At 42.1% G+C, this 25,129-nt stretch overlaps 2 protein-coding genes across 7 annotated transcripts in view; one reads left to right on the top strand and one right to left on the bottom strand.

The window, feature by feature from the left end:
- Positions 1-2,420, bottom strand: part of NAA16 (N-alpha-acetyltransferase 16, NatA auxiliary subunit) — an 83,009-nt gene extending 80,589 nt beyond the window's left edge. For all 4 annotated transcript variants that reach the window (XM_068418196.1, XM_068418205.1, XM_068418213.1 and 1 more), the window contains exon 1: positions 2,078-2,420. In XM_068418196.1, coding sequence (XP_068274297.1) covers positions 2,078-2,131 — 54 coding nt within the window. In that variant the 5' untranslated portion in view covers positions 2,132-2,420. The remainder of the gene's footprint in view (positions 1-2,077) is intronic.
- MTRF1 (mitochondrial translation release factor 1) lies at positions 2,053-21,846 on the top strand. 3 transcript variants are annotated; one of them, XM_068418281.1, is made up of 10 exons: positions 2,053-2,132; positions 10,054-10,512; positions 14,330-14,421; positions 15,263-15,344; positions 15,578-15,685; positions 15,777-15,949; positions 17,136-17,253; positions 18,460-18,596; positions 20,209-20,307; positions 21,623-21,846. In XM_068418281.1, the coding sequence occupies exons 2-10, from the start codon at positions 10,077-10,079 to the stop codon at positions 21,743-21,745; spliced, it is 1,368 nt and encodes a 455-aa protein (XP_068274382.1). In that variant the 5' UTR covers positions 2,053-2,132; positions 10,054-10,076; the 3' UTR covers positions 21,746-21,846. The 3 variants fall into 3 exon arrangements, with proteins under 3 accessions (XP_068274382.1, XP_068274373.1, XP_068274364.1); XM_068418272.1 differs by lacking the exon at positions 2,053-2,132 and adding an exon at positions 7,318-7,444; XM_068418263.1 differs by lacking the exon at positions 2,053-2,132 and having other exon boundaries at positions 10,029-10,512.
- The last annotated feature ends 3,283 nt before the right edge of the window (positions 21,847-25,129 follow it).

Here is a 25,129-nt window from a genome sequence, read left to right as displayed (position 1 = left end):
CAATTTTTAAAATGCCCACAGCATCCCTAGCAATTTCAAGGATTCTGGCAGTGCCAAAGTAGGCAAAAGCTGCTTCAATGAAAAGGAGCCTTTAGCACTACAAGCTATACTACTACACTAAAATACTCTGAAACACGTCGAGCAACCAAAGGGTTCAATTTGTACTATGTAGACATTAATATTCCAGAAAGAGTGCACCAAAAGTCAAAGCTGGCTAGAAAAAGTAATAAGAAATTAAGTTTCAAGAAATATCAATATATGAAGTGACAAGCCAACACAAGTAAAAGTTTGTGATTAACACTTTAGAACTGTGACAAACCACTACACAGCACCAGTTAAATCTTCTGAAGACTTCAGAAAGCAAGTAAGTCTCCATATCAGGTTCACTGATGTTTTATGCATCTCTTTTTCCTTGTCTAAGTACTTACGTTTTGTCCACTGCTTAATAATAAAAAAAAGGTTGTCTAAAATATGATCTCCAGAAAACTCTTCTATATTGCAGTTGAAAAAACTTCTGAACTGACTGCTACTGTGAACTTGTTTGCTACTAGTAAGAATAATCACTTAACTGTTCTAATATTAGTCATTTATTTTTAGCAGAGAGAAAGAGGAGTGCTAGAATGACTTACTAAGATGCATACCATAAGCATGCAGTAAGCAACAAATCACTATTAAGAACTATTAAGTCTTTTAAACTCTGCATACTACCCCAAGCAGGTAAAAGAAAACAGCTCTGAAGCACCTGCTGAAATGCGCCAGATACACACAGAGTACACAGGCTTACACACGCTGTTTCAGCTCAGCTTCCTGAAGCCACAAAGTTATTGAAACTCGCCTAACAGTCTGGTATAACTGAAGAAATTCATGCCTGCCAACAGATTACCACTGTGCTGCACAGATCTCTGCCCGAGGACTAGCAAACTGCCACGAAACGCCTCTACTTTGTTGGAGCTCTATTACTATCTATTACTATCGCACTGAAAAGTTCATGAAAAGGGGAGTCTGGTGTTTTGTTGTGGATTGTGGTTTTTTTTCTTGGCACGGGGCTTTTTTCTTTCCATAAAAAGTTAGCATTATAATATACAGTGACTGAATAGAAACTTACACTTGAAGCGAGCTCTTTCTTTAAAGTTACCCCACAAACACTCAATGTCCTTTGCACCGTTAAGTCTGGAAGAGCTGAAGCTGCCCAAGACAATAATTCATTCAAAGTAGCCCTGCACATATAAAGTTGAGACAAGTCTTCCAAAGGATGTACGGAGTCTGGATACTTTAATCCACCAGACCTCTTCAACTACACTTAAGACTGCTCAGGAACCAGCTTTGATCTAGTCCCTACACCAAAACTGATGTTCTTACTGAAAATGAAGTACCTACGGAGATCAACTCAGCAACGCCAAATCCCTGCTACGCTTCCACCCTGCTTCGAGGTGTTCTTCCCCCCTCCCGATCGCGGTGACAGGGGCAGGAGGGAGCGCGGTGAGCGGCACACCAGCCCCTCACCCAAATCCCAGCGTACGTCAGGCGGGGGGGGGGGGGGGGGATGACAGCTCCCCCCACGACCGCTCAGGGCGCGGGTGCCGGCCCGCCTCCGCCGGCGGGAGGGACGGGGAGCACGGAGCAGCGGCGGCGGCGCGCTGCCGAGCCCCGCGGCCCGAGCTCGCCCCGGAGTTACCGTCGCGGGCGGGGAGGAAGGAGAACGGCGGCTCCCGGGGGAGCGGCGGGTGGCTGGCTGGCTCCCTCCCTCCTTCCCGCCCTCGCCCGGCCGGGGGCGACACCAACCCTTCCTGGCCCCCCACACGAGCGAGGGGGGCTCGCCCGGCCTGCTCGGCGGGGCCCAGACAAAGGAAGGAAACGGGGACGAACCGAGACGAGAAGGTGGCGGTAACCCCGGCTCCCCCCGGGCGAGCGCGGCCGCCGCATCCTTTTTCGCTCAGCCGGAGCCAACTCCGGCAGCGGGCGAAGTAACCCGCGCCGCGGGTCGCAGGGCACCGAGCAAGGCCGGCGTGCGAGGGGAAAGAGGAAGGGAGAAGCGGCGGCGGAAGGAAGAGACAGAGGAGCGGGGCCGGGAGCTCACCAGAATCCGCTTGAAGAGGTTGCTCTCCTTGGGCGGCAGCGGCACGGACGGCATGGTGCGGGCGGCCCCAGGGCAGGCACAGCGGGAGGGAGGGAGGCTGGCGGGGGTGGGGGCGGCCCGGGAGAGGCGGCCAGGCGGCTGTCGGTACGAGGGAGGGGAGAAGGGGGCGGGGGGCAAGGAGGGAAGGAAAGCCCCGAACTCGTCGGGGCGGCGGCGGCGCGGCTCCTGCCCGAGCGGCGGCGGCGACTCTTCAACTCATTGGCCTGCACCGCCCTACCCCGCCGGCTCCCCTCCGCCGCTGCGCGCGAGCGCGCCCCTCTGCGCAGCTGCTGGGGAGGCCTGGCCGCCCGGCTGACGCTGCAAAATGGCAGCCGGGGTCCCCTCCGCGCAGGCGCACCGCCGTCGGGCGCGCCCCCCCCCCGCCCCCGCTGCTTCCCCCTGACACACACCAACCCACCCCCTACTCGTCGAGCTGGGGTGTGAGGGGATCTTTTGCGGCGTCCGCCTGCTTATCCCCTCGACCCGCCCGGCTTCGTTGTTTGTCGGTTGTAGCTCTCCCCTCTCGGCAGCCCTGAGGAGAGTTACGGGCCGCGAGGCGCGGAGCCGCCCCGAGGGCCGCCCGCCCCGCGCCTCACGGCCGGTAACGGGGTGCGGAGGGTTTTGTAGCGTTTGGCTTCTCCCCGCTGCGGCTGGGAGGGCAGAAAGTCTCTTTTGTGTGCTCGCTGTCTTGCTTCTCTGCCCCTAGTAACCTAGTTCTAGTGGCCGCCATCCCAACAGCTCGCTTAAAGTGAGATTTTAGAGAGCCAGGCTGCCTGAAAGCCTGGGGGTATTGTTGGGAGAGAGCAAAGTCTCTGTAAACTGCAGAGCTTTGAGAGGCTGCGTGCTTGCTGTACCCTGGCTGGTATTTAAGGAAACAACAGCAAACTTAGCAGTCAGACTGAGCAAGCGGGGATGTCATCTATTGCATTAATGCATTTTTCAGCAGTTGGTTATGTAAAACTTCCCAGCACTATCGTGCATGCTTAGAACAGTGAGCGTTTATTCATGGCTTGGCTCCTTTGCCAAAGGAAGTTTAAGGTCTTTTGAAAATAAATTTTTCTTATTCCCAGAAATTGTTCTTACATGAATCTTTGCAAAAATTTAAAAAACAAAACCCAACCAGAAACACTAAAACCACATGGCCTGGAGCATTTACTTGGAAGGAAAACTGGTTAAACTGTCAAAGTTACAACTGATTAAAAAGACCATCTTACAGGGAAAAAAATGGGGCAGCTTCAATTAGAATCTCTGTTTATGTAACTACCCTTTAAAAATATTAATTCTGTTTTGGTATGTTTTAAAAGAATATTAATTTCGTAATAATATGGTTATCCACCTACTGTCCCAGATTATGAACATGATAGATACCCACAGTAAAGCGTGTGGAAAATAGTATGTAACGAGCCAATTAGATAAGCTATGTACTTAACATACTTTATTTGGTTGCACATAAAGTAGGTGACTATGTGACTGTGAGTGAGGATCCCACGCAGTGTGTCTTGGGCTTGTCACAAGCTTTTCTGAAGCTGATGGACATGATAGCTGCTGTCCTTTCAGGCTAAAGGAGGGAATAAGAGAGTGGACAATTTCTTGGAAGAGAGTAACCTGGATGACAGTCTAACTTGGGGACTACTAGTTAAAAAAAAAAAAAAAAAAAAAAAAAAAAGTGGTAGGCTCAGGAAGCCTCCTGACATGAAAATAGCAAAGGCGAGGAGAATACTGAAGTACAGCATATGCTTTCCTAGTTCTTCTTAGCTGAGCATCAGTTTATGGCCACTTTTTGTGGATGGTCGTTGTTTTCAGTGTTGTTTTGTTAATCTGTTTAGATGTATGGTCTGTAATAAGTTTCTTTGTAAAAGGAATATCTTTATTGTGTTTACTTCTTACTTTTTTGTTCCGGCGTGCTTCTAATGATGGCAGTCACCTGGATGACTGACAGCAGTATGTGTATTTATTTTCCACATGCTGTACCCAATTCACTGTTCTTTCTGCTATGTGGTGTAGTGCTGCTGTATTCAGGACCTGGTTTTTTCAAAGCAGGAGTACTGTTGACAAGGATGGCCTACTTGACTTTGCCCTGCTGCGTCATTTTCAGAACCTGTTTGTACCACAGCATTTACTCAGCACTTTTTATAACTAGCTGAAGCCTTGACTTTATGAACTCCAGTTTTCTGTCTTAGCAAAAGACATGTTAGGCCTCTGGTTGGGTTGGGTGATAAACAGATGCATCTCCAACATGGTCAGGCAAACATTGTTCTAGGTGGACCTTTGGTCTGAAGCAATAAGGCTGTCCTTGACAGCTAAAGGTCTCCGCTTCCTGCTAGTCCAAATACTGGAATGAACGCTGTCTGAAAATAGGGAAGTTGCAAGTAAGAGGCAGGGGTTTGATTTGCATTTAGACGTGTCTATATTAAAAATCTGTGTTAAAAGCAGCAAGAAAAGGAAAGCAAGGAGACAATAAAATAAATGTTTGTAGACTAGTTGGGAGAGAATAAACAAAGAAAGGAGCTTTTGGGGGAGGCAGAGCTCTAGTTGAAAGTGAGGTTTGGGAGCGCAGTCAAGAAAACTTTTTGTCATTTAATCCCACTGTGCTGGGCAAAACAAAGCTCTTTCTACAGGCTTTGTTAATAAACAGGACTGTATTCAAGACGCGTATGATTCTGTCACCAGTTTTTCCTTCAAACAGAAAGAATTCACAAGTCTGTTGACAAACTATTTGGGTCGAAGGAGAGGGGAGCAATATTAAAGCGATATATACATTCTGAGAAACTCGTGATTTTGCCATGTCTCTCGCTTTACTCCGTGACCTGTCAATGTCAGCTGGTATCCGTACAAGTTGTGGCATGATGCTGGCAGATCGCTAAACTTGGTTAGGGCCCCGTGAGCCAAAAAGGGCCTCCGTGTGGGCAGGAACCTGCCTTCAAGCCAAGCACATTGTAAGGCCTGGAGCCTGTTTTATCTGATGAGCCACTGCTTTGCCTCTGGTTCCTAAAGCAATTGGCAGTTTAGGATTGCCATATTTTAAGGTATAGGACCACCACGTCTGTCCCAAAGCTCTGAAGCCTCGCTGAACCTCTGCTGTCACTCTTCCCTTCTGCACCCGACGTCCCTGTGGGCTGCCGTGGTGGCTGAGGAAGGCAGTGGCATCCTGCCCCAAGCAGCCTCCATCCCATAACCCCAGGTCCTCGCCAGCTCCCTGGGCAGCTGCTTCAGCCACGCAGGTTTTAAGGCATCAAAGCAAATCATGAGGGAGATGGAAGCACAGATGGCAACGGGATTTCCCATCCTTCATACTCAATTCCCATATTGCATTCTAAAAGCATACGGTAATTACGGGGAAAGAGTGTATCTTACATGTTTTGAATACGAGATGCACAGGCTAGGTCCTGGGGTTGATGGTGTATCTGGCAACCCTGCTGACAGTACAGAGCCCAGGCCTTGTCTTGGCCATGTGGTCCCTGCGTGGTCTGCTGCCTGGCAGGGAGGTCTGAGAATTTGTTACCGTCTCTATTTTCACACTTAAGTTAAAGAACTCACCGCCGAGGCATAATAAAAACTGAATCATGATCACTTTTAATCAGAGGGTTTAATGTAAGAACAATTACTGGCTGGAGTAGAAGCCGATGTGATTTTCCTTGGCCTACCCTCTTCTTTTTAAAATCAATTTTTGAGTGCGTGGTCTGCTTACAGTTTTCATGTTCTTATTAGCTTCTCTGTTGTCCTCCTATATATTACCTTCCCAAGATTTTTAACTATCAGACAGCATATTTAGAGTCCCAATGCAAGGATAATTTTATTATTTCCTTTCACTGAGGTGTAAGTCATAGTGGAAGAAGCGTGAGGGGTGGTGGGGACGGCACCTGGACAATGGTGTCTCTCACGGCGTGGCACAGCACGCTCAGGCCCGGGGAAGCACCTTTGTTGTTTCAGGGTGCTGTTTGCTGTGGCTCCGTTGTACATTGGATCAGCTCTGGGGTGGGTCCTGTTCTCTGGATGAGCCTTTTAGTCTGTCTGCCTTGCCTTCTGTCCCAGGGGATGGAGCAGAGCCAGCGTTAGTCCTTAGATCTAAATAAGTGGTTAGGTGTCATTCGTGTGCTGATGAGGTTTGATCCAAATCCTCCCTATCAGTCCCATTTTCAGTCTTTTGGGATATTTACCTCACTGAACCCCACTGATGTTATACGTGCCAAATACCAAATTTTTACCTTTTTTAATCGTGTTGAACGACAGTAGCTGGGAAGAAAGAAACCCAGAACACAGTGGGTTTTAAAGCATTTACAGAAGAGCTGGATCTGCTCAAATATAAAAGAGGTGGGGAAAGTTACTGGAACAAAGCAAACTTCAGAAGAAAGAATGGCTTTTCAGTCCAAGTGGTGCACCTAAGGGAAACATAAAACAGTCTCAAGCGGCAGAATTTTCCATCTTAGATGTCTGAATACATTTCCCTTCTATACCGTATGTAGCAAAGAGTAAGTAAGTTCAATTTTTGGGTGATTGTAGCTATAAAAAACCAAAGTTACTTAAGTCTTCTTAAAATGCAACTATAATTAGGAAGGTAGTTGTATAATCTGTTTAATATTTTCTATTAAAATGTGCATATATATATAGTACATTTTAAAACATACCTTATTAGGAAGCTGCAGCCTATTAGTGTAATGATAATCTGAATGTTTATGTATATTAATATTTTATAACTGATGTTTCTCTTTAGTAGCATAGTAATAATTAATTTTAAATATAATTGAATAGTGAGCTGTGACATAAAGTGGAACTTAACATTGTTTTATGCAGAGTTCTCCGAAATCAACCTTTGAATAATCACATTTGAAACAACATGTATTTTCAGCCTATGTTTTAGGAAAATACACAGAAAAGTGTGGGTAATGTAACAGCTTAGAAGTTGGAAACAGAAGTGAATGTTCCTATTTGTTGTTACTCTTGTCACCTCTCCCAAAGCGTTGGTGAAGTCAGAGCGTGTTACTGCGCAGCTGTGAGGGAGATACTGAAAATGAAGACCTATTTTTAAGGTCGCGTTCCCCATATTTTATTTTGAGGCTCGTGCTTCACAAAGTAAAGCAAAGTCTGCCTTTGCTGAGGGATAGCATTGCTCAAGCGATGCTCGCGGACCTTCGGTGACGTTCCCCCCGCGGGCTGCCGGCGCTGTGTAGGGCTGGCCGGCCGGCCGGCCACGGGGCCTGAGCCGAAGCACGCTGGGAGTCGTGTTTTTTGGCAGGCATGCTGGGACTGGGAGTTTTTGCGCTCTGCTTCCCGTCTGCCATGGCCTTCTGTTTCAAAGCAGGATCCGTCTGGTGCTGATGTGTGCGGACGGTGAGTGCCGAAGCTCCTCGATGGGTGCTGGGGAGCAGACCCCCCTCGCCCCTCACAGCTGCCCTCCGCCACTGCTCGACCTCCGCCTGCTCCTGCCTGCTCCTGCCTGCTCCTGCCTGCTCCTGCCTGCTCTGCAGCCCTGCCTTCCCCATGAATCCCGTAACCCGTGCAGTGGGGGACGGCTACCAGGGAAACTTTGTGTGTGGCTTTCGGGGCGTTTGCTCAGGGTAGCTGTGGTGGGAGGCAGAGGTGTATGAAAGGTGGCCTCGAAGACACGACTTTGAGCTGTTTCTGTTACAGCGTGCATTAAAATACATGTTCCTTCCGTGTACCTACATATTCTTACGTGTCTGAATTAATCTGCATGGAGTTAATAACACCTTTGATTGTTAGGAATTATTTTTAAAACCTCTCAAAGTGGTCACAACATTGATAACTGTTTCTTGTCTGGAAATTATAATTTTTTTGTTGTTACATAAATATAAAAGTCACTTTTGTGTACTGGTTTTGATTTGTGATGTGCACAGGGTCATTTTATCACATTAAAAAGTTATTAAAATCTGTTTTGGAAAGCAGTGACTAGGTCATCTACTGCTCATAGCTCTGTAAAAGTTTTATGTGTGCTTCTTTCTGCACAAGTGTAATGCAGCAACATCTCTCTGAAAATGAGATACCTTTTTTATTTAACATAGCAAAGTTATTTTGAAATTTCTGACTTCCTTGAAGGTCTGTGTCATGCCATTACTTAGGCTTTTTAGGCATTTAAAACCAATAATTTTTTTTTTGAACGCTTAGGCAGAAATATAGTACAAATCTGTTATTATTTGAGTACATCACTTCTTAACTACACCAGTAAAAAATGAGTTAGATGGTTATTATTAATATAATTAATTAATTAATTAATTAACATAAAATATAACATTAATATTTTTAAAATGAGTTAATGAGGGTTAGCACTTGACCAAACGATGATGGGCCATGCGGGCCTGGAGCAACTCCAGTACCATCAGCAGAATTAGGTCTTTTGGAATTGAGTCTATGCGTTCCCCTGAGCAACTAAGTCCAGGACTGTAGTTGATGAGCTGGATTTGTGCCTTTTGCAGTGTTCCTGATGAAGGGAACATGACCCTGCTGCTACAGCCAGTTTTAGTCACTAGAGCAATATATGAGGGGTATAGTTGTCTTTCTGTAAATTAAAGCACTTTCTAAATTAAAGCATTCCTGAAGTTGCTGCTGTGGGTTCGATAGCACCTGCCGGCTGGGGAATCTGGGGAAGGTGCAGAAGTACAATAAAAGTCCTTCCCTCCTTCTGTAGGTAGTAAACCAGACATCCAGGCAAGCAAGACACAGTACTGCTGCTTTTACTCCATATTGTTCTTTCTTCATTGTGGACAAATGGATGGAAGTAAATAGGTGAGGGTAATGGGTAAGCTGGGTAGTCAGAATGTCGTAGTAATTTGTTAATAAAATGCCTGGAATGGTCACAGACACAGAAGGTCTTGTCACTGATGAGTAAACAATAATTGTGTCAGAAAACTGAAGTGTATGTTTCAAGGGAGTCCTGTTGCAGAAGTTTCATGCTCTCATTTTCTTTGAATCCACTTTTTTGTAAAAATCACTAGACAGATGGGATTGTGGCACTCGCAGAGATATCAAGGAGTGCTTCTTTATTTGTTAAACCTTTTCTGTGTGAGTAGTCCTAGAATACGAATGATTTCAATTTAGTCCTCTTGGTAGGCCCTTGCACTCCGATATAAATTTTTAGAGCACAGTCAGAATTCCTAGCAGAGTTTGCAATGTTGATGATATAAAATGAAGAGGAAAAGATCTTTCTTAGAGCAACAGCGATGCTAAGGGGAGCCTGTGTCCTGCAAAACTGTAGGCCAAGTGTCTCAGAAAAATACAGGGATTGTATTTCAGAGTACCAGCTTCTTACTCACTTTTTGTATAGAAAATGTTTATAACACTTATATGTAAATATATCACACGAGGGAGTACACAGGGGACATAATGCGCCCATGTCTTACATAGTACATGCCTGGGTGAGTAATTTCTTGAAGTCTATTGTAGTCCCATTGACTAATGTGTTGCAAGGTCAGCTCGGTGTGACTAATGTCCTCCTGCCAAAGTTATATCTTGTTATGGTAGTGGGTATACTTTTGCACATTAATTCTGCACACTTCATACATTCTCTCTGTATGATTCTGCACCTCTAGTATAGATTTGTTTTCTCTGAGCAACATGTCTTTTTTGCTGGTAAGGCATGAAATGGTTGGATTTTTCCAATGAGACGTATGGCAAAATGAAGGTGTTGTCTGTAAAGCCACATCTACAGTAGCTTTTCCACAGCATAAATAAACTGTTTGAGGAGGTGAGGGAAGAGACCTTTTCCAACTCTCAGTCAGTATAATGGTGCTAAGAGTTTCTGGTTTAAACTAGGACTAAAACAGGAATAATTTTGTCCATGACAGTTGCATTTGTGTTGGTGTAATCAAGAACGAGATTTGGGCCTGATACAGTTCTTGTATTTGTTTTTGTTTTTTTTAATAGAATGCTCTCTTTTTCTAGATAATAACAGTGGTCTATGTACTTTCTACTTTTAATTTCAGGTGATGGAAAAATAAGAAAGAAAATGAAACCTTTCCGAAGTGTCTGTCTTTTTAAGAGCCTGCTTGCCAATTGGTGCTGTCACGGTCAGCTTCACAGCTGTCTTCTCCCTCCTGTTGCAAAGAAGATAAGTTATGTGGTGGGACTGCACAACTGTGGATTTCGGAGGCCAAAATCTTTATTGGATACGGCTAGATTCACTCTGTCTTTTAACAGTCAGCATAGGAAAAAACATCAGGATTCTCGAGCATTGTGGAAGCATGAGGCTGTGCAGAAGTATCTGGAGACTCTAAGCAAGGAATACCAGCAGGTTAGTCATCTGTTAAATGCTGACTCAATAAATGACTTTGAGCAAAGAACCCTGAGGAGAAGATGTGCCGATCTGTCCCCCATTGCAGCTGCATTTCAAGAAATCAAAGAGGCTGAAAGGGAAGTTCAGGAGTTAGAAGCTATGTGCAGAGGTAAGGAGAACACATCTACTTACTTGTTTCAAAATGGTAGCTTTGCTTGTGATAAACTTCATTGCCCAGCCTTTGAGGAAAGCTTTTAAATACGTTCAGCCAGCCCTGGAACACTCTCTGGTCCTACCTGCTCCTGGGAGCTCATGTGCTGCTAGGGCTTTCTGCGTCCAGCCACATCCTTCCATTTTTCATCTCACCTCACTTCAGTTTGAGGTCTTAATACAGCCAACTTGGGAGAGTAGGGATCGTCTGGAATCCCAAGGCTATCCATCTAGCAGAAATAGTTTGGAAATGTTTGTTTTAAGGTTGCTTTTTGATAGAACCGAGAGCAGTGTGAACTGAAGGAAAAAAATTTAGCGAGCCTAATACATTTGATAGATGCAGACTTCACCCATGTTATTTGAAATGGGATTCCATCTAGCCAGTTCATTGATACTTTTTTTGCTCCCTGTATACTTTCTTATTCCTGAACCGTATCAAAAACAGCAACAATTTTAAATTCTTTTTTTACCCCAACTTCTACTGCAGCAGAAGTAAAAGGGAGTAGGGAGTAAAAGAATTTACAAAATAAGTAACAGTGCAACATTTTGGGAAAAAAAATTGTTAGAAGTGTGAGGAGACACACATAGAAGGAAAGAAAAAATGTCATCCGTTCTGCTGCACTGATAGATATTAAGCCAAGAAAGGGAAACATTAGCCTGGAGAGAATGGGGCTTACATTAAAGAAGTGAAGCAAGGGGAAAGGAAAGGACAGGAGAAATGAGTAGCCTGGGGTGTAAATGGAGGAGGATGAAAGCTCATAGTGCTTTTTACAGAGAGAACCAAGGGGTCTTGACAAAACAGTAAAAGCCATATTGAAATAAAGCTGGTAAAAATGTAACTTGTTTAGAAAGGTAGAAAAGATTTGTATTCTTTAGTTTTAGAAATAAATAGATGTTTGTGCTTTTGGAAAAAATGGTGGTTATTGAAAATATTTTAATCCCCAACCCTCTCAAGTTCCTTTCACTGGAGAAAGAGGAAGAGGAGTGAAGGTGAGGAGGGACAAAAATTTAACGCTGAAAAAGAAATGTTCTTGGAAGAATTAGAAGGTATTAAGAAAACACTTGAAAATTCATGCTTCAACTTACAAAGGCTATTTTTGGATCAAGTAAATATAATGAAGAATTTTTCTAATTCCATAAATTATGATGTGGATGAATGAAGTGAGTTCTAGTTGAAAGAAGGGAAAAGAAAAGAATCAAATAAAATTACAGCCAAGAAGTTAATTAAATGGAGCCAAATTATTCTGTCTGTACTGTTTATCCTGTGGCCAAGTCAAAACACAGATGTTCCCTTCATTTGACTGCACTTTGTTTTCCGTTAGCTCCCTAACTGACCCTCTTCTCTGTAGTACCTGAATTCCTCATAATTGCTATAGGATTTTATATTTGCAACACTCAATGAAGCAGAAAAATGTTATTTCCTGGTTTGCCACTGGTGATGTGAATCACGGGGCAAATTAAGTGGATTCTTAAAGGTCAGGTTTGCAGGGAGGTAGGAATGGGGTGCCAATCCTTTGAACATCAAGCTCGTTGGTCACCACCAGACCATTCTTTCATCTCTTCTGATAGTAGTTAATTTGATACTGTTTATCTAACTAATTGATAATGATGCTTTTTGGACCAGCTAGAAGCCTTTGATTCAGCACGAGCTTTGGACTGGAGTTGTGACATACTGGTAGGGAAATTTATACAGTTCTTGCCTTAGGTACAGGGGATGCCAGGTTCAAGTGTTCATCTGCCATCTTCTATTTAAGGAAAAAAAGACCTAGAGCATAAATTAAAACCTGTGATACAGAGGAGCTGCTGCTGTTCTTGCTCACTATACAAAGCTGGTTCAACATCCCAGCCCATTTAGTTCTTAAGGCTTGCTGCTGAGGCCACCAGTAAATGTGTTTGTGTGTGTGTTGACTGCTGTGAACGGGAACCAGGCTCCAGGTGCCCAGAGATGTGGAGCCCACGGTCCTTGCGCCTGCCTTTGAGATACCTGATTCCTGCCGCAGAATCCGGAGCTCAGGCAACTGGTCATGCAAGGCAAGGAGATGCATTCAGCTACTGAGTGTCCGGTTTTATGCTGCGTCTGAGGCAAGCCTATGGTTTCCATGCTGGGCAGAAGGCATAAGACTTTCTCCTCCTCTTTGTTGCTTTCTTCCCTTGCTCTCACTCCCAGCTGTTCAAAGCTGTCTTCCCCCGTTCCCCCATTTGTGCTGGTAATTGTCTGGTTGTAAATTAAATCTAGTTCAAACTTGGCATGGTAAAATACATACGTTTATTTAACCAGACCTGTTTTTTTTCTTTCAGTGAGTTTAATTGGTTTACTTTCTGATGAGATGAGTGGCAGAGCCACTCCTCAGCTGGTAGAACAGTGGAAAGAAAGATGAAAAGGAGAGGGTGCTCCCTATTTTGGCAGTAACAGGTTTTCTTCTTGACTCCAACTGTCTTACAAGTTCCTATTTATTGTATAATCTAATGCTAACTGATCAGCATCTTTAATTACTGTAAACTGGAGCCTCCATAGCAGAAAAGATTCGGAACTTCTGCTAGCTTTACCTGAGAACATTTCCTAGTTTGGTAGTAAGCTCTAAAATGTGGGAAGGGGCAATCTAATTGCAGAATCATTGAATAATTTCAGTTGAAGGGGACCTCTGAAGGTCATTTGGTCTGATGTCCTACTCAAAGCAGGATCAGCTAGAGCAGGTTGCCTGGGGCCTTGTCCAGTTGAGTTTGGAATATATACAAGGATAGAGATCCTACAGCCTCTCTGAGCCCCTGTTCCAGTGTCTGACCACCCTTAGGGTGAAAATACTTTTCCTAATACCTAATATGAATTTCCTATATTCCAACTTATGTCTCCTTTTATCATGATACACAGAGTCTGTCTCCATCTTTTCAATGTCTTTCTGTTAGGTAGTTTTACACAACAATAAAACCTCCCCTCCCCCCGCTTTTCTTAAGGCTGAACAAACACAGTTTTCTCAACCTCTTCTCATACATCCTTTGCTCTAGCCCTTGACTATCTTGGTGATTCTCATCTAGACTCACTCCAGTATTTCCATGCCTTTCTTGTACTGGGGAACTCAAAACTGGGCATGGTACTCCAGATTGTGGTCTCACATGCTGAAAAGAGGGGAAGGGAGTCTCCTTAAGCAACGCAAAGAGTCTAAGTGAGGTCTCCCACATCCTGATGACTTGCATCCTTAACTCCCACATCTCAGTGATCTCTTGAACAGCAGGAGACAGAAGGTTAGAAACCTCATTATTATCATCCTACCATTGTTTGTAGTGCTCACCTTAATGAGTTGCCTACAAATTGCTGAATATATGAGTGTTTCTGGGCAAGTTGAGAAACAAAAAATTTTGTTATATGAAAAATTTTAGTAAGGGAAACTGAGACACTTCTTGTCTGCAGGCATGTTTTTGACATATTTGGTCAAACCTGTTTGTGGCTTTACCCCTGGACTGTCAATCTGTGTGACATAACCATCAGGGTAACTGAGAGTGAGTAACTGTCAGGTAGGACAGGCGTCTATTTGCTGCAGTCTTTGAGCCATAAGGTAGAGATTGAGAGGTAAGATAGCCGCTACTCCTTCCAGCACACCATCATCATTTAGTTAGCAATATGCATCCTGGCTTGGGCTGCCCTTATTTGGTATTTCATGCTGGCAAAATGCAACTGCAAGCTTTTATGTACTGCAGTGCATGTCTTTGGTCAGCTGCATTACAATTTGCTCTAAGCTGGGTGAGATTGGCTAACATCTATTCCTGTTGTTGGAATTCAGAGCTAGACAGCAGAGATGAGAAACAGCTTCTAGAGCTTGCCTTGGAAGAGAAAGAAACCTTGGAGGAAAAAATCAACACACTGTGCAGAAAGGTGAGCCTGAGGTAAAATTATATGGCTTTGTAAATAAAGTTGTCAGAAAAATGTTCCTTTGTGATCTTACCAATAGATTCTGACACTTGCATTTAATGAAATAGAAGTCCAGCTTTTCTATTCTCCCTGAAAAGAAGTGGCAACATTAATTATTAGTAAGCTTCTTGCCGACAATTGTGTCTTAGAAGCTTATTATTTTAGTAATTTTTGCTTGCTTGCTTGCTTGTCTGTCTGCAGATGCTGAAGGGGATTGAAAAAATGGTGAGCCTGTGCTATTGAGACCTGACATGACATCCGAGTAACTGTTTGTGGCAGCGGAGCATGCATTCTTTAAAGATTTGTGATTGGAACTTGCAGACTTTCATTTTCTCTTCAGCTGACAGCACCCTATGAGTGGGGAAATTAATTATAAGCAGAGAAGCTGAAATGATTCAGTGGAGAGCTCTATGTTTGGGCTCATTTCTGTGTTCAGACTGAGATAATATGAAATGGGACTTTCTGAAAAGTAAGATTAATGTAAAGATTGGCTGGGTTATAGCTAATAACTTTGTATTCATTGGTAGTTAGGGCTGGAATGGGTGACCTGGCACCTGTCTTTGTGGGATCAAATTTTCAGCTAGCTTTACTGTGGATGCACCAGCATATATCCCATTTCCACTCCGACTGCACTGAGTTGCAACGGCTATTGGACAGTTTTTAGTCCTACTTAGTAGTTTGCCAAAAGAAGACAGTGGTTGTGTGCCCTCAAGCTGTGGCAATTGTGAAGGCTGGCTGTAGATTTGATTAAGAGGAGATACGGAGTCATGAAGGAGATAGTGACATTCTTTTTTTTCCTTTTCAGCTTTTCCAGCTTCTAGTACCAAAAGAAAAATATGATAGAAGTCATGTCATTTTAGAAGTGACAGCTGGCAGAACAACAGGAGGTCAGCAAAGTCCCCACAGTAGAGATTACTTCAAATCTTCATCCAACTTTATTAAACCTCTTATGGGTTGTTCTTAATGCCTTTTTATACTTTAATGGTATAAAGTAATACTTTCTAAAAGAGTATCAATCTATCTGTCTAATGACTGTGGTTAGAGTTACAGCTAAATCTAAAAACTAGTGGCTGCCATTTTGTGGAGTGCTATTTATGTTGTAGCGCCTTTATATTTTTAGGAGACATCTGCCAACAGTTCACTAAAGAAATGTTTGAGATGTACCAGAACTATGCAGACTATAAACGTTGGACCTTTGACATTGTAAACTATACACCGGCTGAGATAGGTACAGTAGTTCTTCAGACATTACACCAAGACAATGAAATTAAAAGCTGTGCTTCTGTGCTGTATTTGTCATACATTATTTGTCTCTCTAGGTGGGTTGCATCATGCCGCTGCTCATATTTCGGGAGATGATGTCTACAGGCATCTGAAATATGAAGGAGGGACTCATCGAGTCCAGCGAATCCCTGAGACGGGCCTATCATCAAGAATGCAGCGTATTCACACTGGGACAATGTCAGTTATTGTCCTCCCTCAGCCAGAGGAGGTAAGCTAACTGCTTATCAGGGTGGTAAGGCGGTGTATCCCTGCTCACCCATTTTGGCATTGGAGTACATGTTATTTAAAACCATGTTATTGTTACTGTTTTGGGATTTTATTGATACCCAAGTGCTTTGTGCAAGTCCCAGCAAGTGAACCACAAGTTCTCTGACTCTGGAAGGTGATAGTCCTTGGCTCTGTACCTTACATGTTTAAATGGGTCATCAGAAGCAACTTTGCAGAGATGCGCTATTGCTTGAAATGGCATGTAAATCAATGATCGTTTCAATGAGTATTCCAGCCCCAACACTTACAAAGCTGACTGCTATGAGTAAGCCAATTTTAAATTACGTCATGTATTAAGACAAGGAATATATCCAAGAAAATATTCAGTGTTGCATAGTAATGTGATTCTGCAGGTCCTTTTGATTTGTTTGGTTTCATTTCAATTATTGGTGTCCTTCTCTGTTAAATCAAGGACAGTCTGCTTTGAATTTGAATGAGTGAGTGTGTTGGCTAGTCTTTCTGAGATCTCAGTGATACCCCCAGTCCGCGCTTAAACCACCAATTTACACACAAAATAAGTAACAACAGATCCTGTAGGCTTTCCCTGCATGTTCCCCTGCTTCCTTGTAATGCTTTCCTTGCAACATTGATCAGATCTGAATGTTCCTTTCCCATCCACTGAGCTCAAACTATGGTCCAGGTCATCATGGACTCATATTTCCAAAGCTGCAATCCTTCCTTGGACCTGGATATACCCGGTTTTTCCTCAGTTAGATGTTTTTAAGCACTCTTGCAAGAATTATTCAGGCTTGACTCATGATCCTTGCACTGCTGTTTAGAAGCAGTTTTTGATTATTTGCTTATTTCTTAGTCTCTCTGCCAAAGCTAATGGTTTTACAAAAAGTTGATGATTTTGTTTTGTTTCACACACACGCATACCTTGTTTTGTGAAGGACCTGGAGTAAGTTTGAAAAAATAAGTGAAATATTTAAAGCATCACTTGCTTTGCAGAGGTGTTTGACGTTGCATTTTTTTAAAGTATAATAATTATAGCTGTTACTCAGGAACAGTTGTAAAGGAGCAATTTTTTGAGAATTGATTTTTTTTGCACTGAGTATAATTGAAAATATTTTTTTATCATCAATATATTTTTAGAATGAGCAGAAAGTGTTTTTCTTTGATTCTAGGTTGATGTTAAAGTGGATCCCAAAGATTTGCGTATAGATACATTCAGGGCCAAAGGAGCAGGAGGGCAACATGTTAACAAAACAGATAGCGCTGTGAGAATTGTACACCTTCCCACAGGTAGGTCCGGCTGTATTTCTTACTTCTCATCACCCTAAATCTGTATCCTGAAGAGAAAGCTTGTGATCCTGCAAGTTGTCTCTTAGAGTGAGTTTGCAGGGTTGGGCCTTATATGAAAAAAAGGAAGTAGCCCCTTCTTGTTCTGCCCCTCTTCTAGCAAGGCAATGTGTGAGAAAAGGACAGGTACCAGTGGCACAACGGTCAGCATGTTGCTGTTATGTCAGTTTTGTCTTCAGAGGGAGTGATTAATGAATACACTGTGTTTGAAGGATGAAGGAACAAAGGGAGGTTGACAGGGATGGGATGGAAGATGTAAATAATTTGTGCTGTGTGCTCTGTACCTTCAGGAATAATGGCTGTTGGCAACCGAGGGTGCACTTCGCCTAGCTGGAACCTGGGTAGTTACAAGACTTGAGAAAAAAGGAGTCTTGAAGATTTTCATTCAGTACTAGATAACGTTATCATATGTTGAATAGGAAGGAAAGTGTGTACTGATGGGAAGGTAGTGTATATAATGGACCATTCTGTCTTTCTCAGGATTTGTTTTTATTGAAATTCAGTGGGCTTTTATCTGGCCAGATGCAGAATCCCTTTAGGCACAGGAAATTCCAGTAGTGACCTGAAAACAGCTGTTTCCTATATCCCTTTTTATTTCAGAAATCAAATGAGAAGTAAAAATAAGTACTAAATTTATTTTAAGTACCTTTATTTTACTTTATTTCGTTATTCATCATTAAGTTCAAGCCTCTCCAGTATTATTTAGACACCCTTCTCTGCTAGAATAATGCATTTTCCAGTCTCCAAGAGCTTATTTAGACTAAGACTTTAAAAACTTGTGGTATGCTGTTTTAAACATGCTTCTGTAGACTGGGCAAATTACATTTTTAACATGTGATAGCTAATTGGAGCGAACCTGTTTTCTGGAGGCAACATCAGAAACTCGTTTGTATCATCAAATTTTAAAATATCCCTGACTTCTCTGTAGCACTGAAGAAAGCCCCTGGTGCAGCTGTGAAGAGTTTAAAAACATACTAGTGTTTCTGGCCAGTGTGTAAAACGACTTTTTATCCTACAGCTGAAAGGCCCTACAAACCAGCACTCTAGAAGGTTTCATTTGCCTAATGTGTTTGTTAGAATTAATTTAGCTTGTTTGTTCTTTGTTATCATGGGCTTTTGATGTGAGCTCTCTTGAATCCCTCTGTAAAGGACTAGCAGTTGAGTGCCAGCAGGAGCGATCACAGCAGATAAACAAGGAAATAGCTCTGCGGACACTGAAAGCTAAGCTGTACCAGCAGATCATTGAAAAACAACTAAGTCAAGAGCAGAGTGCCAGAAAACTGCAGGTGAGAGCATGTGATTACTGAAATTTGGAGAGAGTGCTATGTTGTAGATTTGTTCATGATCTTTGTGAGTGACAGTGACAGAGCAAGTGTGTGTGTGTGTGTCTAACCAGGTGTGCTTACAAGGAGAATCTTGTATTTTTAAAATGGTGAGTCTGTTTTTTACTTAGCCCAGTTCAATGCTAGTGTGGGCTTCTCAGGCAATGAGAGAGAGACGTCAATTGTAGCTGGAAAGAAAAGAGTGAAAAGACTGTAGCTGGAATTATCCAAAAGGAACACTCGACATCATCTATTGAATCCCCTGATTAGGGCCAGAGTTACACAGAGCAGCAGTAAAAAGTTATTTTCCATGAAAACTAGGATCAGAAGTTCTCAAAGTTGTATTTTAACCTGTTTCTAAACCAGAGTATTTGTAAGATCATACAGAGCTTTTGAAAGAAACAAGTATATAAACAATCCTGCCACTTTGCAGTTAGGTAGCAGTTTATTTGATATGGTTTAGGTAACCTTTTAAGAGAGAAACAGCTTCCATAAAAGAGTTACCTCAAGTTATGCTGCAAAGTGTGCTTTTCTCTGGAAATGTGCTATCATTCTTTTTTCATTCTTTGAGTGTTTTCCTGTTTGCGGTGCAAATTTCAACAGTGATCAACAGGAAATAAAATACTTCAGAATTACAGACTTATTCAGTACTCCAGAGTTTCCAGTTTAACTATTTAATCACTAATTTCAGGTTGCATTATAATGTATCGTTTCTGCAGATTATCAACTCAGTCATTGTAAGCTGCAAGCCATTTATCTTTTGTTATTAATTTTAGCTTGAGAGTCTTCAAAGCTGCATATAGGACTTAGATGTACATTTATATGAAGACTACAGAAAATCAGGCAAAAGTAAATTACCTTTCCTAAAGTTTCAGAGTTTATTCAATAAATTCCTTGTTTTGAAATATACATGTGGGTGCAGAAGGAACTTTAAAAAAAGCAGACATCTATTTCTCTAAGCAGTTTTTAGCATTAATTCTCCATTTTAATAAAGCATTTAACCACCCAACAATGCTACGTTTGGAATTCTGTTGTAAAACTTTTCAGATTGCTTGCACTCTTGCGCTTTACCACTAGAGGACTACTCTTCGTGGTCTCAATTTACTCCTCTTTCAGTGCTAAATTTCTGACAGCCAAACGTTAGTGGAAGTGCTTTGCCACACGTTGGGTGTGCTGCTTCTGTTATTAATGGTGCCTACTCTCATTATCTTTTGTGGGAGCTACAACCCCCCGAAAAAGAAAAACACACATTTCTGAACTAAGACACGTATAGACATATCTCTCGCCTTACATGACTTTGGAGAGTTATGTAATTCTTCCAGCTACAGATCTGGAACAGAAATGTACTGGAGGATGTAAAAACTTGGTCTGTGATACAAAATGGCAAATAATACAGTTTAGTAATGCTACAATATTAAAAAACACCCCCCATATATGCTAAGTCAGTGACCACTGGGTTTGTAGGTGAAACAAGTTGATCCATTTAAGTTTATTCTAGGTATGCTGTTTTAGAGTACTATTTGATTTTTTTTAAAACACAGTATAATAGAATTTATTTTTTGCTGCTTTGCTACAGTTGGGAACAAGAGCCCAGGCAGAGAGAATTCGTACTTACAACTTCACCCAGGACAGAGTCACTGACCACAGGATCTCGTATGATGCACGCAATATTAAGGTACTGGTTGCTTATGGGAGTTTTTTAAGTGAGATACTTATTTGTACCATAAGAAGAAAAAATTAACTTAATGAAAACAATTTAATATATATGAGGCAATCAGATAGCCAGTTGTGCTCTGACAGAATATTGTAGATTTAGAAAGCTTAAACTTTTTTTGTTGTAGAGTAGCGTTAAAGATGACTGGCACAAGATATAACTCGCTGGCCTACTTCTCTGTCTGTTTTTCTCCTACTATATGAGAGAAAAGTGATCAAGCATGTAGTCCTCATTAGTGAACTCCATGAGTCCCTTGGCCAAATTGGACAAGTGAAATTTGAGATTCTTGAAGCGTAGTACAGCCGAAAGAAAAACCTTGACAAGAACATTTTTTTAGTTAAGCCAAGTCTTTCCTCTGCCCTTTAATGCTGGAGGGAGAAAGAGAAAAACTTTTCTTTATGTTTGCCTTGCATGCCACAGTTAAAAGAAACTGAATCTGAATGCTTTCATTTTAAGATTACCTGATATTTTATTTCTGAGTGAATCTATATATGGCTTGGATCTTACTTGTTTATTATTTTTTTACAGGGAAACAGATTTTTGTGTATTAAATTTATGGAAAATGTTGTGAATTTTAGGACAAAATTTAGGGTGACGCTTCAATATTTTGGCTTAGGTATCCAGTTTACTTTAAGTGCTATTGCATAAGAAGAACACTTTTCGAACTGTACTGACAGGTGTCCTAGGTAACTTCAGAGAACACAGGGCATGCTGCATACGGAACGGTACATATTTAGTGGGGTGGGGAATAGGTACACAAATACCATGATGGAGGGGAATGGGAAGAAGTTCCATGACTGTATAAAAATGATTTTTGTTAGTCAAGCTTTTCAGTTAGTTACTGTTGGGAACTTGTTACTTTTCTTGAGTGAAACTGGAACCGTAAACTGCCTAACAAAAGTTAGTTAAGGTTTGCTTGCAAAACAAACTAGTTCTTGGCAGGAACAACAGTATTTGAATTAGATCCTTCAATCCTGGATTGTTCTTGCTTGGGGATTTTCATGTAAATCCATGGGTTACACGAAAGCATGGCAGGATGGCACCAGTAGCTCCTTTTGCTGCTGCTGGAATCAATGTGCTTCTCTCAGGCAGCCAGCAGAAGCCCGCTGCTGTGCACCATGCCACATCATTGCTTTCACACGGGGAGCTGCAAAGACGAGTGAGTGGATGCACTAAGATAAGACTTCAGGCAAAGTGCATTCCAGGAGCTCCTCATTTGAGTAGTCAGCTGATGTACAGTCAGTAATGCTTTTGTCTGTTGTTGTTTTTTTCATAGGAAATTCTAAGTGGGAAAGAAGCACTGGATAAGTTGATCAACAGACTACTGGAGTTTGCAGAGATAGAGGCTGTCACCGAATATCTAGAAAATTTGCAGGCTTTAGAAGGAGGAGGCGGCTGAAGACCTTGGGTAGAGTTAAAGCAGAGATGTTGTGTTCAGTAGCAAAATAAAACAGATGCATTTGTTAGATGATTGATTAAAATCTATGCCTCTGTTTTTCAGTGTGTGATACTACTCTTTTTTTATATTTTGGTGCAGATGGGTTGAATTTCTTATAGCAGACCTAGCAGAAAAGAACAAGCTTGGAGTACTGTGTGCACATACATTCTGTCTTGGCAGCAAGGCTTTGTTAAGGCAGTCCTTCTGCTGACCTTATTGCAGCTGGGAAGATACAGAATCATGGTTGATGGAGCAGAAGAAATACCATATAGCGCAAGTTTTGTTTTGGGGGTGGGAGATTTCCTCTGCAGGTGAAAGAACCGAAGCTCCCCAAACATAGTCTAGAATCTGGCCTCATGAAGCCTACTTATTGTTATCCATTGATTGGGTGAGCTTCCTAAATGTCGTCCATTAAAAAATAACTATATTATGATGCTTTATTTTTTTAGAGTGAATATACAAAAGCGAAGGGAGCGATCTTGGGCAAGGGGCCAGAATCTTAAGAGAGAAGCCTGTCAACTTTCTTCCAGCCATTCTTGGGTCAGCTTAGGGTGAGTCTGGACCACATGCTGCAGTGGAAAGTGAAAGGACATGTTCTAGTTTGAAATGAAGTTGATGAGATTCTGGAAGGACATTAGCAGTGACAACAGGCAGTTCCCCATTTCTTGGCAGAGAAAATGAGTTCATAGTGTAGATGCATTTTAGCAAATCAGGTAACTCTGGAGTTCAGTTTCTGCCTTGATGTCTTTGGGAATGTGTGCCTGTCCCTGAGGGCAATCCAGATATCTATAGAGCACACTTGGCTTTAAAAGTAATTGTGTTCGTGTCTTCACCTAAGCACCTAAGTTGTGCAGTACGCTGACAGGAACACATGCGTGGGCAGTAAGTCGTATGCAGCAATTCAGGAATACTCACACATTTAACGTTACACAAAAACATCCGAGTGCTCTGCTGAACACGGTTGACTTGCTAGATCGTGGTGTTCTCGTTTTATTCTGCTCTTCCCAGGTTATGCTCTAAAGCTGCTCTGCACCATCTTTTGCATGGGAATAATCAATTCATTGTTAAGATTTAAATTATGCCTTGTGGTTGGTTTATATTTGCACATGTATTTTGTAATCATGAATGATACAGGACTGAGAAAATGTCAGTTATTTTAAGAATTATTTCAATACTGAGTTCTACATGGTATAGTTTTTACTACTGTATATATAACAAACAACAGTTTTGACTTTTTTCAGCTACAGTAAGAAAGACAGAATTTGTACCAGGAAGAAAGCAGGAAAACTATACTCAGTTGCTCAATTCTGGAATTATTTTTCAGTTCTTTTATGTGTTTGCACATTCTTATCAGCAAGCTTTGTCTGACAATTTTTGTCTTGCTTCCAACACTTTTATTTATGAAAGCTTTTGGGTTTTGGTGGTTTTGTTTGTTTTGTTGTGTGTTTTTTTTTTTAATAGCTCTGTAAGTCAATCAGGAAACATATTACCATGTCACTTAAGAGTCATTTGCACTTTTGAACTTTGACTACTTGCAGTAAGCAGTTCAGAAAAAAAGGACCTGCAGGAAGATACGCAACTCAGCTTATACTTGTGCAGCGCTGACAGACTGGCAATAACTGATGATCCAATGTAGAAGGGCAGTATCCAGTTAACGTGCTTATCCAATTACTGTGCTCACTTTCGTGATGCAAACCAATTTATTTTATTACATTTCTTGAACAATCTTAGAAACTTCTTACACAGTACGCCTTTTAAATAATCAGATTGTACTTCTAAGCTTAGTTAACGCCTATGAAGTTCTTTACTATGAAAAACTACTGAAACACTTTTTAAAAATGAGCCTCACTTCTGTTACTGGAAGACAGATGGTCATGTTTTGACTGCAGGACCTTGGGGATATTTGCAATGAAGTTAATTTTCTGTAGCCCTTCTTTGTTGGTGGTGATTTTGTGCAGGGTGATGAGAACGGGGAAAGCAGAAGACAGCTACCTTGATTTCAGATGTCCCCAACGCAGACATTGGAATTTAGCAGCTAAATCCCTTCTCCCAGCCTGGTCCTGCGCATTCTGAAGGATCTTCGTCTTGTTAAGCTTATCCTGCAATTGCTCATACCTGTACATGAAAGCAAGATATGTCTACGCTCAGTTATGACAGAATTTGATACAGAGCAGACTCCCTTCTACTGGAGCTCATTGCCTGCAGCGCTCTGTTTTACTAAAACCAGACACATTTGCTTGTCCTTATTGACAAAACATTATTTAAAGCTGTTTTCTCCTAGCTTACAAAATATTATTTGAAGCCATATTTTATTCCAAGTTCTTCCACCCCAGTCTTTCTGTGGGATGTAAGAGCTGACAGATTGTGATAGGGTTTGGCTGTGGGCTGACACTTGTCTTTGAGGGAGGGATGTGGGGTATAATGATGCCATCTCTGAGGCATTTTCAGGATGGAATGCTCTGAACTTGGGCTTTTCGGTTCCGACAAGCAGCCCTGATTTTCAGCAGTGAAACCACTAGCGGGAAAAATTATAACAAAGCACAGGGAGGAAAACGAAAGTGGCTCCTTGGAAGGCAGCAAAGCCCCTCAGGACCACACAAGTGGTTGTAGGAGAGCAGAGCAAGAGCAGGTTCATCTGGTAGGAACAGCCTTCTGCTGCAGCTTCATATTTCATTGTCAAATTGAGTTACAACAAACAGAACAAAATACCACCTGTCTGCCTGGTCTCCCCTCATGATCCTCTGTGTGCGTAACAGAGACCTTATGCATGGATGTGATGTTGCAGCTGGTGCAAGGCACCAACTTAATCTCTCTCCAGCTCCTGTTGATTGACATGAAACGTAGTTCCTGGATCTCTTTCATTTCCCTGCTGAGGTCTCGAGCGACAGCGCCTCACCCAGCAAAGAAAGAAGCCAGACAAAAGCTAAGTGTGGAAGCAGTCCTTTTTATGACAGTGGAAAGATAGGTGCTTACCCTCTGCATCAGAAGAACAGCCCTGGTACCTTACCTTGATTACTTACATTTAATCATCCACAGAATGCAGAAGGGAATGTCTGAGAAATCCTGGAACTACAAATGAATTTATTCACTTGAAGTAGCAAGCTGCTTGTTCTCATTTAGCTAAAAGGAAGAAATAACCAAATGCTGTTAGCAACTATACACGTTTCCTAGCCTGGCAGAACTGTTTGCCTGGATCGTAACTTCTTTTTTTCTAGCTGCTTAGTACAGCTGGATAGTTTTTTCACTTTCTGTGAAAAAAGTTGCTAAATCATCACATTGACAAAATTTTTTTTTAGTAAAAGAAATGTTATAAAATAATTTACATGCATTCCCCACCTTTTAAAA

Source organism: Nyctibius grandis, chromosome 2 (assembly GCF_013368605.1).
Source record: "Nyctibius grandis isolate bNycGra1 chromosome 2, bNycGra1.pri, whole genome shotgun sequence".
Classification (NCBI taxonomy): domain Eukaryota; kingdom Metazoa; phylum Chordata; class Aves; order Nyctibiiformes; family Nyctibiidae; genus Nyctibius; species Nyctibius grandis.
Note: the sequence above shows the minus strand (reverse complement) of the source record. Positions and strands in the feature narration are given on the sequence as shown.